Source organism: Lynx canadensis, chromosome A1, assembly GCF_007474595.2.
Source record: "Lynx canadensis isolate LIC74 chromosome A1, mLynCan4.pri.v2, whole genome shotgun sequence".
Lineage (NCBI taxonomy): Eukaryota > Metazoa > Chordata > Mammalia > Carnivora > Felidae > Lynx > Lynx canadensis.
In genome coordinates, this window is record NC_044303.2 from 11,416,550 (window position 1) to 11,433,896 (window position 17,347).

A 17,347-nucleotide genomic window follows, 5' to 3' on the forward strand; every position below is an offset into this window, starting at 1 on the left:
ACCTCATCTAATCCCTTCTTAGTATTCACACACATAAGGAAAATGAGTCCCCGAGAAGCTAGGTGATTGCCGAAAGTCACCAGCTTTCGTGATGAAGAGAATCTAAAGGCACAATCTTCAGACTCCCAGGCCAGTGCTCACGCCAGTCGTCCCTAGAGAGATGTTCTTTAATAAGCTGGTCTCTCATCCGGTGTCTTCTGCTTAGCCAAATGTCAACCAGGAATTAAAATCCTAAAAGTGTAGAATGTTAGAGCCAGAAGGAACCTTAAAGACCACCCAGGCCAACCCACTCACTTTACAGATGAGGAGTCTAAGATCCAGAACCCATGGCTTCCGACATTCAATTCTATGCACTTTCCTTCCAACTCATCCTATCACTTCCCTTCTGAGTAGTTAAAAACAAAATCTGGCCAAAGATGTTTACTTCCTTCTTTGACATTCAGTGTGCCACAGTCCACAGATCAGCAAAGTCAAAGTGAAACTAAATGGGATTTGAATTCAGAAGATACTTCGTTTGTAACAGATGTACCCACCATGACTGTAGCATGAAATATCCAAGTTCTGCTGCGTTCTAAGCAGCCTCCCCCACTCTCCACCCTCCACCTCCATAACCAGACAGCAGGTCTACTGAAATGTGTGTGTCGTAGGAAAGGGCACCAATGACCCTTTGGAAGTCACCCATCCTTTAATCTGTGAAAATGTAGCAATATTGTTTGGCTAAAGACTTTTACTCCACAAATCAGCCAGGAATCCTGATTAAAGCTGGCAGCACATCACCAAGGCTGTCACAGTTCCTTGACCCCAGTGGACCCAGATCCTGTTCTCACCATCTTTGTATCATCTGTGTATCATCCAAATCAGCTCCTGAAAGTATGCTACCTTGATTCTCCTGTAGCAGGTCCATGGTTCTATGGCTAGCCTTCTTTCTCTAATGAGATGGAAAGCTCTTTGAGGGCAAGGCATTACTTCTGCCATTGCCCCTAGCTTCAAGAAACTTGAAGAAAGGTAAACAAAACCATGTGTAAAACCAAGCGCAGTCACAGAGGTGTAAACAGGAAGCCAAGGAGCCCAGAAGAGAGCATCTACTGGTGGGGAGGGGTAGCTGCTGGGTAAGGTAACAGATCCGAGCCTTAAAGGGCTAGTGGAATCAGTCGGGCAAAGGTAGGCGGAAGGCAAGCCAGGCAGGCGGGCCAGCGTCAGCAAAAGCAAGGAGAGAAAACAGTTCAACGTTGCCGGAGCATCAAGTGCAAGGCGGGGAGTGGTGGGAACTGAGGCTGTAGCGGTGGGCCCAGCTCCGAGGCGGCAGGCAACAAGCCCGCGTAATTCGCGCTGACCTGTACGGGGAGGGCCGCTTACGCAATTCGCGAGTAAACGAATTTGGGCGCCCATTACGAGGCTCTGTCAATGACCGCCAGCAGCGGCCGCGCCGGCCCCCTCCCCCTTGCACCTGTGCGCCTTCGCAGCTGCCAAAGCAAACGCGGCGCTGCCTTAATCCGCTAGATTTTCAACGCGGGCCGCACGCCCCCCCCCCGCCCCCCGGCCGCGGCCACTGCTGCCTTGGGTCCCCCGCCCCCTGGCCCTCTCGCGTCTCCGCTCGGGTTTAAAACGCCTGTTGACGCACTGTGGCGAGTGCCTGCGCGCTAGCGGGCGGCCCCGCGGTTTTCTCTGCAGTCGCCACCGGGGTTCCTGAAGAAGAATCCCTGCGGGCCTCCCGACCCCGGGCTGGGGGCGGCCAAGGCTCCCTCGGCCCGGCTGGCCCGGGGCCTGGCTCGGCGGCCGGGCAGGGGCCGGTGCCATCTGGGGCTTGCGCAAGGCGCAGTGCCGAAATCCGTTCTCCCGGGAAAGCGCAGCATGGAAACAAACAGGACGGGCCGCCCTCCTCTCCCGGCCCGCGGCCAGGCGGGCACCGGGGACGGCGCGGGCTCCCCCGCAGCCGGGCTCGGGCCGGAGCCGGGGCCAGGACCCCGGGCGGGCGCGGCGGCGGCGGCGGCGGCGGCGGGGGGTGGGGGGGGGGGGAACGGGGCGGAGCGGCTCGGGGCAGGGGCTCGCTCGGCCGGGGTCCGCGCGCCGGCGCCCAGGCCGATGTCATTACCTGGCCAGTGTAGTTTTCCCCGAGCCCGGGAGGCCTCGCAGGAGGTAGAGATGTTTCCTAAAGCTGTGGCGGCGCGGAGGTGTCCCACGCGGGGGCGGCGGGGCCGGCGGCCGAGGTTGCTGCTGCTGCTGCTGCTGGAGGCTCAGCCTCCCAAAGGATTCAAGAAAACTCTCCTCCATGGGGTGGGGGCCGGCTGCGAGAGCCCCGGGTTTCCTTTCCTGAAGTCACGGTCTTGGCCAAAGCTGTTGTTTTTGTGGCTCTCCGGCCATGTGATAGATGGAGGGGCGGGCGCTCGGAGGCCAGCCCCTCCTTCCCACCCGACCGAACCGCGCTGCGTGGGAGGGGGCGTCCCTACCTGGAAAGCTGGGGACGCTGGGAGACTGGCAGCCAGGAAAACCTGAGTGACGCGCTCTCCCCGAGCCCCCCCGCCCCCGCCCGCCCCGCTCTCGGACTCCCTCCCTTGCCTCTCGGTGCCCTTCTCCCAGTGGCGGGAGGGCCTGCCTGTTGGGACACTGGGACACTTCCCCCGGGCCGCCCGCCCTGGAAGTCAGGCTCTCTGCAACAGCCCTCCTCCACCCCACCCCCGACTGGCCTAGACCTTGAAAGTGAAATAATTTTAGTTGACGATTACAGAACGTGAACAGCATTTTGAATAGTTAACAGTAAAGTCCATTGTCCTCCCCAATTTGTGACCACCAATATCTGGCTAGTGTCCCAGCTGCTAATACCACTGTCCCGGGCCTCTATCGTTTTGGGTTTTTTTTTTTTTTAATCCTTCTTTATCAGCCTGCCAAAAAACATTCTTAGAAAGCTTTGCTGCCTCAACATAACTTTAAGTCTCTCCATTGGAAAAAGCACCCCTTAAAACTCAGATTGATCTATCAATAGTAGCATAAACTGGGGGTCACGGGAAAGAAAGACCATATTGCTCTACTTCCATCTGAAAAGACATGGCCTGCCCGGGAAAAGGAGCAGTCTACGGAAATCCTTTCTAGAGAAGTATCCAGAATTGAGTTCTAAGTTCCAGGAACTGGTGAGCGCCAGTTGGTTGATCACCATAGCACTCTCCAGTATTTCACACTCAAGAGTGTGACAGAGAGATCCTATTTTTTGAACCAAAATTCAAGACGCATGGACTGAAAGAGACAATATTAAAAATACCATGCTGGAAAGATCCAGGAGGTATGGTGGCTTTGGCTGTAATAATTATTGTAAAGTACATACATTTTGCTTTTGGCAGCCAAGGTATGAAAATTTTGAAAAGGAATTGTGAAGAAAAGCAACCTCCTTCTTAAACAAAATCCAGAGATTTCACAAGAAACTTTGGAAGGAAGGCCCAAGTAGGGAGGGGCTCTGTGCTGAGAATCCAACCTTGGGATTCCCCTGGAGGGGTGGGGGCAGGGAGATGAGCTGCTCTCCCTTGAAAATCCCTTCCTAGAATCAGAGGTAGGATCTTGACACTGCTGAGAAACATGAGAATTTCAAAAGCTGCTCTACATATTAGGGGAAAACCATAAGGAACAGAGAACACACATGACTCATAAAGATAGTGATGCTTTCATGTACATATCCCTTACTTCTGTGTGTTCTATCATACTTCTTACCAGAGTGTTTTTGCCCAGCCTCAAATACTACCCTTTTCGTTCTAGACTTGCACTATCCAAAACGAGTACCACCAGCCACATGGGGCTGTTGAGCACTTGAAATGTAGCTAGTACAAATAGAGATTAAAATACACACTGAATTTTGAAGGGGCAGTATGAAAAAAAGGTAAAATATCTCAGTAATTTTTATATTGATTATGTGTTGAAATGATAATATGTTGGGTGCATTGGGTTAGTATGTTATTAAAGTTAATTTCATTTGTTTCTTTTTGCTTTTTTAATGTGGCTACCAGAAAAGTTTAAATTACACGTGTGGCTGGGGTGCTTCCATTAGTGCTGCATGAGACCTCCATCCACTTCTATGTTCCTCTACAGAGGGGGGCCCAGGCAATGTGGGAGGGGGCACAGGAGGACACACAGCTTTGGGATCTAGAGGTCTTGGCACAAGGAATCTGCAGGGTCTGTGGCAGATGGAACTACCAAGTAGAGGCTGGGAAATACGAGTGTGCTGTTCAGAAGACAGGTCTGAGCTAGAGACAGAGTTTTGGAAATCCTTGCCCTATGAAAAGAAGACAGACAATAGAGCAGACGGCTGAAGAGGGGGGCCAGGAGACACCAGCATTTGAGGACTGTGTCTCTGAAGGGCATCTGCCAAAGGAGAGTGTGAGAGAATGGTCAGCCAAGCGGACAGAACTCTGAGGTAGAGAGAGGTGTTTGGAGGCCCAGGGAGAAAGAGCTTCAGGAGCAGAAAATGGTCAGCAGTACCTGGAAGGTACCCTAGACGCTTTTCCTTTCCCTCAAACCCCACGTTTAACTAGTCAACAAGTTCTGGCTGTTCTCTCTGATTTATTCCTCAAAACCACCCTGTTTAAAGCTATCTGTCTGTGTATCTGTTTCCTCCCACTAGACCGTAAATAGAAACGATGTCACCCTTGCCACCCCAAGATCTAACAACATAGCCTGACATTTGGAAGATGTATGGGTCCACAATTGTAATGTGGACCTAAACTACTTTCTCCACAGGCAGGTGTGACGGTGATAATGTCAGCTAAGGAGCAGTCAGTAAACATACTGACAGATCTGAGGGCCAGCGTGCTGTTAGCCTGCATTCAAATCTTTCCTGGTTCTATCTAGGTGCCAGCCTCCAGAGAGCTGGGCTACCCTCCAAGTCAGAGGACCCCTGTGATAACACTCCTTAGTGCCCTCATCTCAACCAACCAACTCTTGAGCTCTGGGGTTTCGTTCCATCTCTCGCTTACGTGATGACCAGCACAGTCCCGCTTTGCTGCACCAGAAACCACCACGAAGACAGATGTAAAGAAAACTGCAGGTCATTTTCGGCAAATGCAGATACATTCAAATGTTTCCCTAACTGCCACTGTTTAAAAGACATGGAAAAATGAGGAGGTACACAAGAGGGGCTACTGAAAACCAGGAACTTAACCCTCAAACCTACGGTTCCAAATAACTCAGGATTTGGAATGCTTGATTATGAATCGGCCCCAGGTTTCCACCCCAGAGATGCCAAGATGGCAGAAAGTCTGAAGCCAGGATGGAGCTTCCCAAGACCCTTTAACACCGTAGAGCCATTTCAAACATGTAGGCAGTAGCTTTCGCAACTCTCTCTAGTCCTGTGTCTCTTCTTTCCCTACCAAGAATTATCTAATTTTTTTTACTCAAAAACATACATTAGTCTTGTCTCCACGTGTATTCCTCTTGTTATATAAGTGGTGTGCATGGACAGGACAGGAAAGACGTCTACCTTTGCCTGCTTAACTGTTTCTGCGGCGGACTCCTGATTGTTCTGGTGCCTCCAGCTTGCACCTGCTGTCACCTTTCTGCATAATCTGACCAGTGAGAGGTAGGCCCTTGTCCTCCTTTCTTCTCACACTGCTCCCTCCCTGCTCTTCTCTTCTCCTTCCCCTAGAAGCCACGTGGAGGCGGAAGGAAGCTAGAAGTTAGGGGCAGGGGGACAAGGGAAGAGAAGTCATGTGGCCTCTGTGTTCCACCTGGCTGAACTGACAGAGGAAATGCACAGGACTCTGGTGGCCTGGGAGAGGCCGGCCACGCAGAATGTTCTCTGGACAAGGCTGTGCCCCACCTGCTTCTGCCTCCCTGCCTCCCACATTCCATCCGTTACTCTTTTCAGTGCCACACCCCTCCCCCAAGGGGAGGACCATATCTTTTCCACAGCATCTATGTGCCTCTGTACACAAGGGCACTTGAGGATTATAAGCGTTGAGGAGGAAGCCTGGGAGCAGAAGGGTAGCCCCAGCCCATTTTTCTAAAGCTCCATTCTGGAAATTAGGGCAAGATAATAAAGACAGTGCCTGGGAAAAACTAGGGACATTCTGGAACCCAAATACAAGCCTGGGTAGATGGTCAGCCGGTTTGTACCAATACAGCATAAAGGTGTTTCAGAACGGGTCACTACTTATGCTACACTCATTGTTAAAATATTTTTGTTAATTTTGTTAATGTTTATTTATTTTTGAGAAAGAGAGAGACAGAATGTGAGCAGGGGAGGGGCGGAGAGAGAGAGGGAGATACAGAATCTGAAGCAGGCTTCAGGCTCCGAGCTGTCAGCACAGAGCCTGACACGAGGCTTGAACTCACGGACCGCGAGATCAGGACTTGAGCTCAAGTGGGACACTTAACCGACTGAGCCACCCAGACGCCCCTCTCATTGTTAAAATAATCATAACAATACCCTTGGATAAGACATGGCAGTGTGGATTCTAATGTATTCATTAGAAATCCATAAATACTGCTGGTGAAGGCCTCTAGGAGAGCAAGGTTTGCCAGATGTCAGAATCCCCTCCGTAGCTACCTGGGCTTGGACCCTGTTGCTGGTCAGCTCCTCCCTGAAATCATCCCATCCTGGGCCAAAGGCAAGTCCAGTTTCACAGTGGCTCTGAGAGCAAGACTCTTATGGAGTTCAAGCAAACACTGAAAACCCTGGTTTCTGTCTAGTAGAAAGATAAACTAAAGCTGCATAAAAGAAGCGTAAGAAAAAGCACAGCTATTTTAAATAAAGCACTTAATTCCTAATAACTATGGCAGATGGAGCACAAATATTTAACTTCCACTCCCTCCTTGAAACCCCACTAAAATGTAAGAGGTTTTTTTTTTGGGGGGGGGGCAGTTAGTTTGTTATTATTTTTAAGCATAAATTATAAGAAAAAAGAATATCACAGTAACAAAAATTTGAAAACTAGAAAGCAAAGATGAAGTGTTAATTTGGCAAAAACAAATAAACAAACAAACCCAAACCCCCCCCAGAAATCCCCTGAGTTATAGAAAGCCATGAGTCAACACAATTTACCCTGCATAACCCCTAAAATTTCAGGCACTAGAAGATTTGGGGCTGGAAGTGGGCTTTAACAGGCAGGTCAGTGGAAAGTCTGCTTGGGAAACAAACATCCAGAGTCAGGCAATTGCTCATCCCCTCGAGAAGCCCAGAGGTTTATTCCCTGGAGAAGATCAGACAGTATAGATAGGGTGGAGTAGGAAGTAAGATAAGACAGATCCTCCCTTTCTGAAAATAGAGGGATTAGGTAAATGCCTACTTGTTGCATAATCACCCCCTCATTTCTGTTCTTCAAATATGAATTTTCCTATTTGAAGACTGGTCAATACAAGTAAACTAAGACAGAATTTTGAAAGATGGTGCAATTTTGTAGATGGTGCAAGACCCACGATCCCTAACCAACACCCCTGAGGTCAGATATGTTTCAGAATTCAGAAAGCACGTGTTTGCCTATTGAAGGTACACAGTATGTGTGTATGTGTATATATATAACCTCACATTCTGAGTGGGGACTGAGCACCCCATGGCAATTACCCCGTGGTAATTAAACACATTCATATTTCAGCAATGAAATGTATGAACGGTCACCCTAGGTAGGATAAATAAGGAGTAAAATTAACCTGTTTGGGCCAAGTTTTGCTGCCAAATTAGTTTTAATGCCAAACAGATAAGAAACAAAACAAACTAAAAACAACTTGTGATTTTCAAAGCCTTTTCAATTTCAGAATTTGAGAAATGGAATCATGGACCTATACTTGGATATAAGGCCTACCCTTCCATCCTGATGCAATTTCAAAACAAACTACTAAAGTTTTCTGTGCCTTATTTTCTTCCATATAACAAATTAAAATAGGGCAAATATCTTCAAAATTAGATAATAAAAAGTTCAAGTTGTTACCTCTTTTGTTGAGTTTTTTATTATTCAGATAACTAATCAAGAATGGTTGGACAGATTATCCAAACCAATTTTGGTATCCAATGAGTGTATCGTTGAAAATGATCCTTTGGGCGGGCACTGGGCACTCTTTCTTGACGATTAGGGTCTTCAACAGCACGAGGAGGACTGGAGAATTCAACTACAAAAAAAAAAAAACAAAACAAAACACAAGCCAAACAAGTCTAGAGAAAATGGTGACATATACAGAGTCTGGTGTCAGTTTCCCAGGCTCTTTCCATATTTAAATAAGCCACTACCCTGGTATCTAGGCCTTTACTCTGGCCCTACAATCCCCACACCCTGCTTGGTCCTGTCTCGTTGGAGAGTCAGTGTCCCCCACACTGCCCAACCTTCTGTCTCTAAATCCAAACCTGTTCTCTGCCTCATTCCCTGAGGATCCAGCTATTTACATTATAAAGTTAATAATAAATACACTAATTCATGCAAATGTGTTACCACATTTATTAAGTCAATGTGTTGCTCTCCTAGGTAACACAATTTCTATTTTGCCTGGGACATTTTAAAGATGATGCTCTAACCCAAGGAGGTATTTAAAGAAATGGAATTAACCCTTCTAAGAGCCTATTATTTTTCAGGCACTATGTTAAGGACTTTGCACAATTATTTCGCTTAATCCTCATTTAATATTCCCATGGCAGGTTGCTATTATAAATCTATCTTCTACACATGAACAGATTGAGGCTCTGAGAGGATAATTTGTTTAAGGTTACACAGCCAGTCAGCAATAGCTTCAGGATGGGAACCCATTCTCCTTCCAGCACCCTGCCCCACCTCCTTACAGGAGTGACACTAAACACCCTAGCCACCAGCAGGAAGAGAATTTTGAAATAGGCAGGGACTTGAAGTTCCCAAAGCCAACCACATTCACCTGCAACTTCCCTCCTTATACATTTCTATCTACCCCTTGAGGCCCACTAATCAGTACATTATGCCAAACACAAAACAGGGAGGCATGTTCTCATTAGAATTGTAAAAAAAAAAACAAAAAACAAAAAAAACCTGTACATAGACATAACACTCATCAAGTTCCCCAACAAGAAAAGATGAATAATTAATAATTAGGGGTGACTGCTCTGCAGGAGACCAGAGGGCAGTTTAGCACAAAGATGGAAGAGGATGGTCCAGGAAGTGTCCTTGACACAAAACATCCAAATTTAGCTGACAGAAAAGACCCCAAGTTGGCCACAGCCAAATATGTCCATTCTTGTCACACGCTGCTTACAGTGGTGTCACGCTGGGGCTGCCATATGTGGAGGGAGGTGCTGGGGGAGGGAGGGAAAACACTCCCTTCCTAACTTGGTCCTAACGTAAACGCCATGGCAGTTTTCACTGCTATAGCCTCTGTCTATAGTACAATGTTGGAATTGAGGCAACACAATATTTGTCAAATGAATAAGTGAATTTCTTTACCTCCTTTCTCTGGAATTCCTCATAGCCTCGTATCCTTTCTCAGACTACTTTTATCCCACGTTTTTAGGTGGCCCCTTCAAATCCCTAAACTCTTCTCCCAAACCTCTTGTCCTTCTCCTTCTTCTTGCAGCAGAACCAGTTTTAAAACAAACAAAAACATTTTTACGGAGTATATGTATATTTCTAGCAGAGGAATGGAAACAGAAACCTCTTAGAAATACGAGTTAAAATGAAGAAAGAAAACATATGGGTAAATGCAGAGTGCATTCAATTCTTATCAAATGCAGACACATATACACTAAAATCATAGCAGCTGTGTTTATTTCATAATTTAGGCATTTTGAAAAAAGTGCAATGTATTTATTTTAATGTCAGCTTGATGTCAAGTTTAAAATATAACATGAGTTTGTCTCCATGTTTTACCTCCTTTCCTAGAGAATCTCCTAATATTTAAATATAACCTATATCCCTAATTCCCAGCTCTCGTCACATAACAATCTGGGGCAAAGGGACGGGGGTGGTAATCCCTCATAAACTGTGTGTTAACAGAACGCTGTAAAATATGTTCTAACCAATAAAGTTGGCAAATAAATTTGGTAACAACCATCTAAGCTTTGTTGTTTTCACAAAAAGATCTACATTTAAAGGAAATAGAAAATCACATGTGCACTAGCACACAGGGTTGCTATGGTAACAGACTACATTTTTTTATATTTACTCTTCAAATTGCAGTACATGGAGCTATTATAACCAAATAATGTCAACATCCACTGCCTTCTGATTGTACTGAGGTCTCTGGAATAAGTTGTACTTACGGTTCCAGAAATTCTCATTTTTAACCAATCTTCTTCTGTCTTTTCTAGAAATTATAATTAAAATACATATAATAATGATTAATATTTGGCATTGGGGTTAAGACTGCATCATTTAACTCATGTAGGAACAGTCTAAAAATAGCAAAATAAACCTAATAAACACAAATGTCCATGTTAACGTTTAAAGTATGGCGGGGGGGGGTGTGAGTGTGTGTGTTTAGGTAGCAGTAAGTTCTCCGTGGGGAATGAAGAGAAATAAGAAGTTTAGAAAAATGTATTTGGTTTTATAACTGGGCACACCAAACAAATCTACTTTTCCCACAGCTGTGCTTTTATGAACAGTTAAGAAATACCTACTATCCTGTGATATATAATTTTGTTTCACTAAACCCTGTTTTTACCATTTATCTCAAAATAATACCCTTAGCATTGCCTCCAGGCACATTTAAATCACTATCAACTAATGTAAACCCTCTCCCCATTATGTTATATAGTGTGCTACCTTTTCTAGAATTTCTATTACCTTGCTAACTTTCCCCACCAGTCCTCCTCCAGCTACCTGGAAAATTTACAGCCCATCAGAATAGTTATGTCTCTCACTGTAGACCAACAGAAAACACCAATAATGAGGTGTTCCCAAGTCAAGTAAATATGAATCTAATTTGTAGCTGTTACTCTATCATAACAGGATAAGACTGAGGGCTAGACAGGAGAAAAGATGTAATGAAGAATAAAAAAACTCTCCTAAAACGGGCACCTCAGTTATCCACAATAGGCCCTTATACCAGTCTACTCTACAGCAAAATTAGGGAATTAAATGCAACTTTATCTTGGGACTTATTGAAAAACATGCATATATTAGCTATCTATCCACATGTATTCTTTCTCTAATTTAATATAAGGGATATAGCCCTTCATATTACATCTGATGAACAGGTTTTCTGTGTGTGTGTGTGTGTGTGTGTGTGTGCATGTGTGTGTTTTGTTTTAAAGAAACCAATTGGAGAAGGTCTTCTTTGAAAGCCATAAAAATATACCTCTACTGATATTTTCCACTGCAAATAGATCATCTTCAGTGTCTTCCAGTCAAGGGAAACCACACAGTCATCGGGCAACAAAGATTCTGTGAAAATAAAAGGGAACAAGTTTCATCTGTATGTCATACAGATTTTTACCCTACATGTGAAGATCTGCAAACATGATTATTTGGACTGATATAATAGTAAAAGCCCAGGTTGGAAAATACTTCACTGATGGCTAGAGCAGGAGTTAGTGCGTCTCAGGTCTTTATTAGTAAACACTATCCTGACTCATGTAAAACAATATGAATCATAGTTCATATTCTCATTAAGTATAAATACATATATCAATAATACATATATAATATTATAACATATGTAACACACATTATATATGATAGCTTCAAGTGGTACTGGCAGAGGGCATAGAATTTAGGTCATCCTTCCCTGTGACGTGTATGAACAGTACAACTATAGCAAGTTTAGTCTTCTTGCAAATTTTTCCTTCCACATGAGAGTGTCGGGGGAAAAAATCCTCACAGAAAATTAATGATGTTCATAAATTTTAAAAAAATCCTCACAGACAATTACGATGCTCATAAATTAGTCCAAACACTGACACATACATATCAGCCATACCAAACCACACAAAATATTTTTTCTATACTCATATAAGCCTGGCAACATAGATAGTTTGGTTTCTTCAGGCCTGTGTGGCTTTACTATCTAATCCCGCTGTGTCTACAGAACTCCTAAGGCTAGGATTCATTTGGGTTCCCTGCCCTATTTAGAAGGCCACTGGCCACAGATAGAGCAGAGCTTCCCTTGTCCAGCCTGGCCAAACAAATCAGCTGACAATTTCCACCCTCAGTTTCCTCCTCGCCTTTTTTAAGCGCCCGCCACATCCAAATGTGAAATTCTTTCCCTCTATTTTTCTTTTAAGCCACATTTGTATAAGCACTGCTTATAATTCACTTCCACATTGAAGTCATCCCCCCAAAACCATAACCCCATATGCTCTTCAACATCCCCTTAAGCACTGCTAACCTCACTCATAAAATATTCATAAGCTTGTCATTTATATTTTCTATGTGCAATAATTTTGTTTTGTGTTAGTCTTGTCTCCCCATTTAGAAGGTAAGCTATTTGATGAATGAGGTCTATTTCCTCTAGAAAGCTTTCCAAAGCTTAATTAATGGATGCTTGATCATTATTGCTGATTATGACGGTATTGTGCATTCAAAGGCGCAGGTTTAGGATCTTTTCACACGAGTGCCTTCATGCTTTCTGATGCTGATCTAAGGCAGTGATTGTTAATCTTTTTGAGTCAAGTGCTGCCACGTCCCCCTCCCTTGCTCCAGAAGCTGACAAAATCTATAGACTTTCTCAGAAAAAACAGTTCAAAGTGACACAAAAATAGTTGCATATAATTTTAGAATATGGACCTAGGACTAAGACCTTTTAAATGACTAAAATGACTTCATTTATCTTTTAAAATTCCCTAAATTTTAATTAAATTAACTAAATTAATTAAATTGATCTTAAAATTGGTATGTTTCTTTGGTGCATCTAGAAAGATAGCATACTGCACCAAACGGCTAAGATGTGATTATTCACAAAGTTTACAAAAATGATAAACATAACACTAGAACCTCAAGAGCAGGTGAATAATTGTGACTCACTCGCGCTGAGACTTAGCCAATCTTGGGTCTGGGTTCTGGGCACCAATTTTGTTCACAACAGCAGAAGTTTAAGAGCAAAGTAAACAACTCTGGAATGAGCTGTGAGCCAGGAGCAGGGCCCAGGCAGCTGGTAGGTGCAGAAAAGAAAAAGTATCAGGAAGACAGAGGAGAACTTCAGGGATTGGAGCTTTGACTTCTTGGCTCTTACAATTTCTGTCCTCAAGGAAGGGGACACATTCAACTCCATGAAATCGCTTAACACATGCAATTGACTTACAGATAAGGAAAAATTGTGATATGAGTTAGATTCCCTGTTTAAGACATTTAGCATCTTAAATATATTTATTATTTAGAAGAGATTTACTTAGAATTTTACTTAGAATATTAAAATTTCATGTGTTTTATTCACAAGTGGATTTTTCATGTGTTTTATTCACAAGTGGATTTTTCATTTCCAAAAACAACAGCAGCTGGAAGGAACTTTTCAAGTCAACCAGTCAGACTCTGTAATCTTCTTTTCAGTATCCTTCTCAGTCTTTAAAAATTAAACTCAACTTATTTCAGAGGATATGTTTTCATCATTTAATCTTCACTGTCCCCCCACCTTACTATTCTCATATCTATGAGCCATACCATGGAGGAGAAAGGGAAGGATCATGCTCCAAACAATGGAAATGTATAAAATAGATTTTTAAAAAAAGGAGGGGGGGACCCATCTCTCTTTGTTATATAATTACTGTTTGCCTGTCTCATCCTTTGTTCTTCTCAATATCTATTTATACTGAGAATCCAAGTATTCTAAGTGCTCAAAGATATTTAAGACTATGGTTCCTGGAAGTGGAGGCAGGCACATGACTCTGAAGGTCAAGCACCATTTGCTATGGGTCCTTTACTTCCATTGCTGAAAAGCATCACAAGATCAATTAACTGCATGAAATCACTAATGCAAGGTAGAAACATTTCAAAAAATTACTCATATATATTAAACTGGACTTTTTGTTTGTAGCAAGTAAACACAATTTACCCATTGGAACTCCAGGGGATCCAAAAAGCTTTACCAGTTGAAAGGCAAACCCTTGTGATAATTGCAGTTCAAGGGAATCAAAGCCAGTGCTCGTCAAATCTTGGTTATCTTCAGTTTGTAAGAACTGTAATGGCTTAGGTTCTTCCCATGTCTTCAGCTTTTCATCAAAACTTTCATTTAAAAAGTGAAGATCAGAAGTGACCCTAAAAGAGTACAAAGTATCAGATTGGCTACTTAAAATTTCTGAAGAACTAAACCCTAGGTCAGGTAGTTGGTCATCTACCCTTGTCTGAGATTTGAAAGTCAAAGATGGTTTCTTGCTCGTAAAAGATACCATCCAAAAGCTGAAGGTATACTGTAGCACAAGAGAAGGAATAGGGTTTTTATAAAAGTACACAGAGCGCCTTAGTCTACTAAATGGCAGGTAATGAGAATAAGACTGTCTACCAAAATTTAAAGGAGAATCTTCGAAAACAGCAAAGCAAAACCATGATGGATGATGATCAAAGGTCATAAGTTTTTGCTTATTCTCCTCTATATTGTTTATTTCTGAGATTCTATCTTTTTCTTCTTCCAAAATAATTTTTAGTCCATGGCTTTCTGTTACCACGCCACATTCCCCTCTTTCTTTCACACTGATATATCTCTGTCCCAGTAAGTTAAAGTTTGGTGCCAAATTGAAAATCCTTTTCTCCCTCCTTTTCTTATTCTTTGTTGAGCATAAGTCACTCTTTGGGATATGCAGGTTAGGCAAGCAGCTTCTAAAGACATTTGTTTCTGTTTCTATGATTGAATCTATATTCTCAGTGGGAGGTGACAAATCTTCATTTTCTATCAACAGCTTCTCCTCTACCAGTGTTTCTGGACTGCTTCCTGGTCCTGAAGTTCCTTCAGGAGTGGAGATCAACTTAATCAATTGTCCCCTGCTGTCCGGAGAGGCCAGCCTTTGCCATCTCTCTCTCTTTGGTCTTTGTTCACATATAAACTTATGAGGTCCTTCAGGCCAGCTCCCAAAATAGGGTTGCCTCTCAGAGCTCAGCTGTAATTCTTCATCAGAAAAATTGTTTGAAGAAAAAGCCCAATAATCGTTTTTCGCTGAATTTACTCCTTGTTCCTTTCTTAAACTTTTATCTGAAGTTCTGGATCCATATCGATTGCACAGAAATGTTTCATTCAGGCGTCTTTTATCTACCCTCTCTCTCTTCTGCATCAATGAGCATGGGATGGACGCAGATCCACCCTGGACGTCTGACCCTGGATGCCTACTTCCAGTGTGCTTTCCTACATTCGTGCCAGACCAGTCATCACTTGCCATGCAGGAAAGACTCTGAGTCATTGTCGGGCAAGTAACAGCGTTTTCATGCGGCATCAATGACATATTTGGAAACAAATCATCGTGTTCTTTAGGGAGGTAATTTTCTGGTGTATTGTCCAGCTCAACTGCAGACATAACATTTGGAAAACCATCTTCAGGATGTATGCTTCTCCATATTTCATCTTGGTGGCTATTTACTAAACCTCTTAGTTCATGTCCCAGTCCACCAGTGAAGGTGCACGCCGATTCTCTGTTGGTGTCTTCCAAGTCTTCCTCTGCACTCTGAGAGGGGTCCTGGTCTCCTGGTGTATAACTTAAGGTTTCAAATGAGTTTTCTCCCATGATTTTACCATGACTGTTCTGCTTTTTACTTCTTTTTCTGCTTCTCTTCTGTTTGTTTTTGCTGAACCTGGGCCCAGTTTTCTTCAAATCGCTTTCTCTGAAATATAACAAAATTAAGGACATTTATAACTTAATTTTTTGTATAACACTAGCAAACTAAAACATTGTACTCTTAATGTGAAAAGTTACAAATCATTAGGACAAGAGATTCTAAAGTGTGCATGTACTTTGTAGTATATTTTTAAATTACTTTTAAAAAGAGATATACTTTCTCTAAGTTAAAAACGAGTACACTTTGGGGTGCCCGGGTGGCTCGGTCAGTTGGGTATCCAACTCTTAATTTTGACTCAGGTCATGATCTCATGGTGCATGGGTTCGAGTCCCATGTCAGGCTCTGGGCTAGATGGCACAGGGCCTGCTTGGGATCCTCTCTCTACCTTTCTCTCTCTCTCTCAAAGTAAATAAATAAACTTTAAAAACTTTTTAAATGAAAATAAAAATAAATGAGTACACTTTGAGAAAGTTACAACTCATTTCCTCGTACCTGTTTCATAAACCAATAACTTTATGAAAACTTAATATGTTCCTTGAAAAAATTATTATATATGTGAAACATTTTATACATACACACATACATATACCTACACACACATATAAATACATATATACATATGCATACATAAACCAAGATGTTTATTGGTACATTTATATATTTTTTTTCTTTTTTTTTTTTTTGAGGGGGGGGTAGTGATATTCTTCTAATTGCCTACCTAGCCATGGCTCTAAACGAGACGTTCCACCACTATTTTGTGGGGTGTTTGTAAATGTGTTAGGTATTTTTGTGGTCACAATGACTGGAGACGTGTTACTGGCACTTGGTACTGAGGCAAGGGACGTTTAGCATCCTATGATGCCAGGGACAATTCCACAGTAAAAAAGTATCCCATCCAAAGGAACAATAGTGTTCCCCAAAAGTTCGCAGCTCCCCTAAATTGAAGATTAACTTCGATCCTAACAGAAAAAAGAGGATTTAGAACATTTTCTAATTTAAATTTGTTTAATGTTTATTTATTTTTGAGAGAGAAAGAGACAGCGTGTGAGCAAGGGAGGGCATGAGACATAGGGAGACAGAATCTGAAGCAGGATCCAGGCTCTGAGCTGTCAACACAAAGTTCGATGTGGGACTTTAACTCATGAACCATGAGATCATGACCTGAGCTGAAGTCAGACACTTAACCGACTGAACCACCCAGGTGCCCTGAACACTTTCTAATTTGGAATATAAAGATCTAGTCATTTTCTATAAGGTACAGATAGAGAATATTAAAATGCAGTGGAGGGTGGGGGAGGGACAATAAACACAGCTGAGGAAAAAAAAAAGTAACAGGATAGAGGATTAAAAAAAAAACCAATTAAACAAGCAAACAAACATGGAAGCCAAAAGAGATAATGAAGAAACCGTTGATCAGCTGGGGGCTGGACAAAGGAACTTGCTTTGGCCTGGTTTATTCCATCCCGTGACATTGGGCAATTTTCAACAAGCAGGAGCCCTGAACACCTTGTTCTTTGGCATCTAATTGCTGCTGCCCTTGTTTACAATTCCTGGATTTTAGTTTAAAAGAACATTAAGGAATGCTAAATTACAGACAGGCAGTTGTAATGGGACTTCTATAAAAAGGATAGCAAATAAAGAATCCAACTTTGGCAGAAATTTCTCCTCATAGTCAGTTCTATCTGACTCTAGTGAGAGCCTCAGCTGAAGCCTAAGGTGCAATA

General features: G+C 43.0%; 2 protein-coding genes across 3 annotated transcripts in view; both read right to left on the reverse strand.

The window, feature by feature from the left end:
* The window catches only part of N4BP2L1 (NEDD4 binding protein 2 like 1), a 32,421-nt gene extending 29,899 nt beyond the window's left edge, over positions 1-2,522 (reverse strand). Inside the window, 1 exon segment of the mRNA XM_030308933.1 lies at positions 2,093-2,522. Coding sequence (XP_030164793.1) covers positions 2,093-2,271 — 179 coding nt within the window. The 5' untranslated portion in view covers positions 2,272-2,522.
* A 5,381-nt stretch (positions 2,523-7,903) lies between these two features.
* The window catches only part of N4BP2L2 (NEDD4 binding protein 2 like 2), a 73,983-nt gene continuing 64,539 nt past the window's right edge, over positions 7,904-17,347 (reverse strand). Inside the window, exons 7-10 of one of the 2 annotated variants that reach the window (XM_030308927.2) lie at positions 13,915-15,668; positions 11,227-11,312; positions 10,190-10,233; positions 7,904-8,082 (exon numbers count right to left, since the gene is read on the reverse strand). In XM_030308927.2, coding sequence (XP_030164787.1) covers positions 10,210-10,233; positions 11,227-11,312; positions 13,915-15,668 — 1,864 coding nt within the window. In that variant the 3' untranslated portion in view covers positions 7,904-8,082; positions 10,190-10,209. Of the gene's footprint in view, positions 10,234-11,226; positions 11,313-13,914; positions 15,669-17,347 lie in introns of both variants that reach the window. The other variant, XM_030308931.1, reaches the window with a different exon arrangement.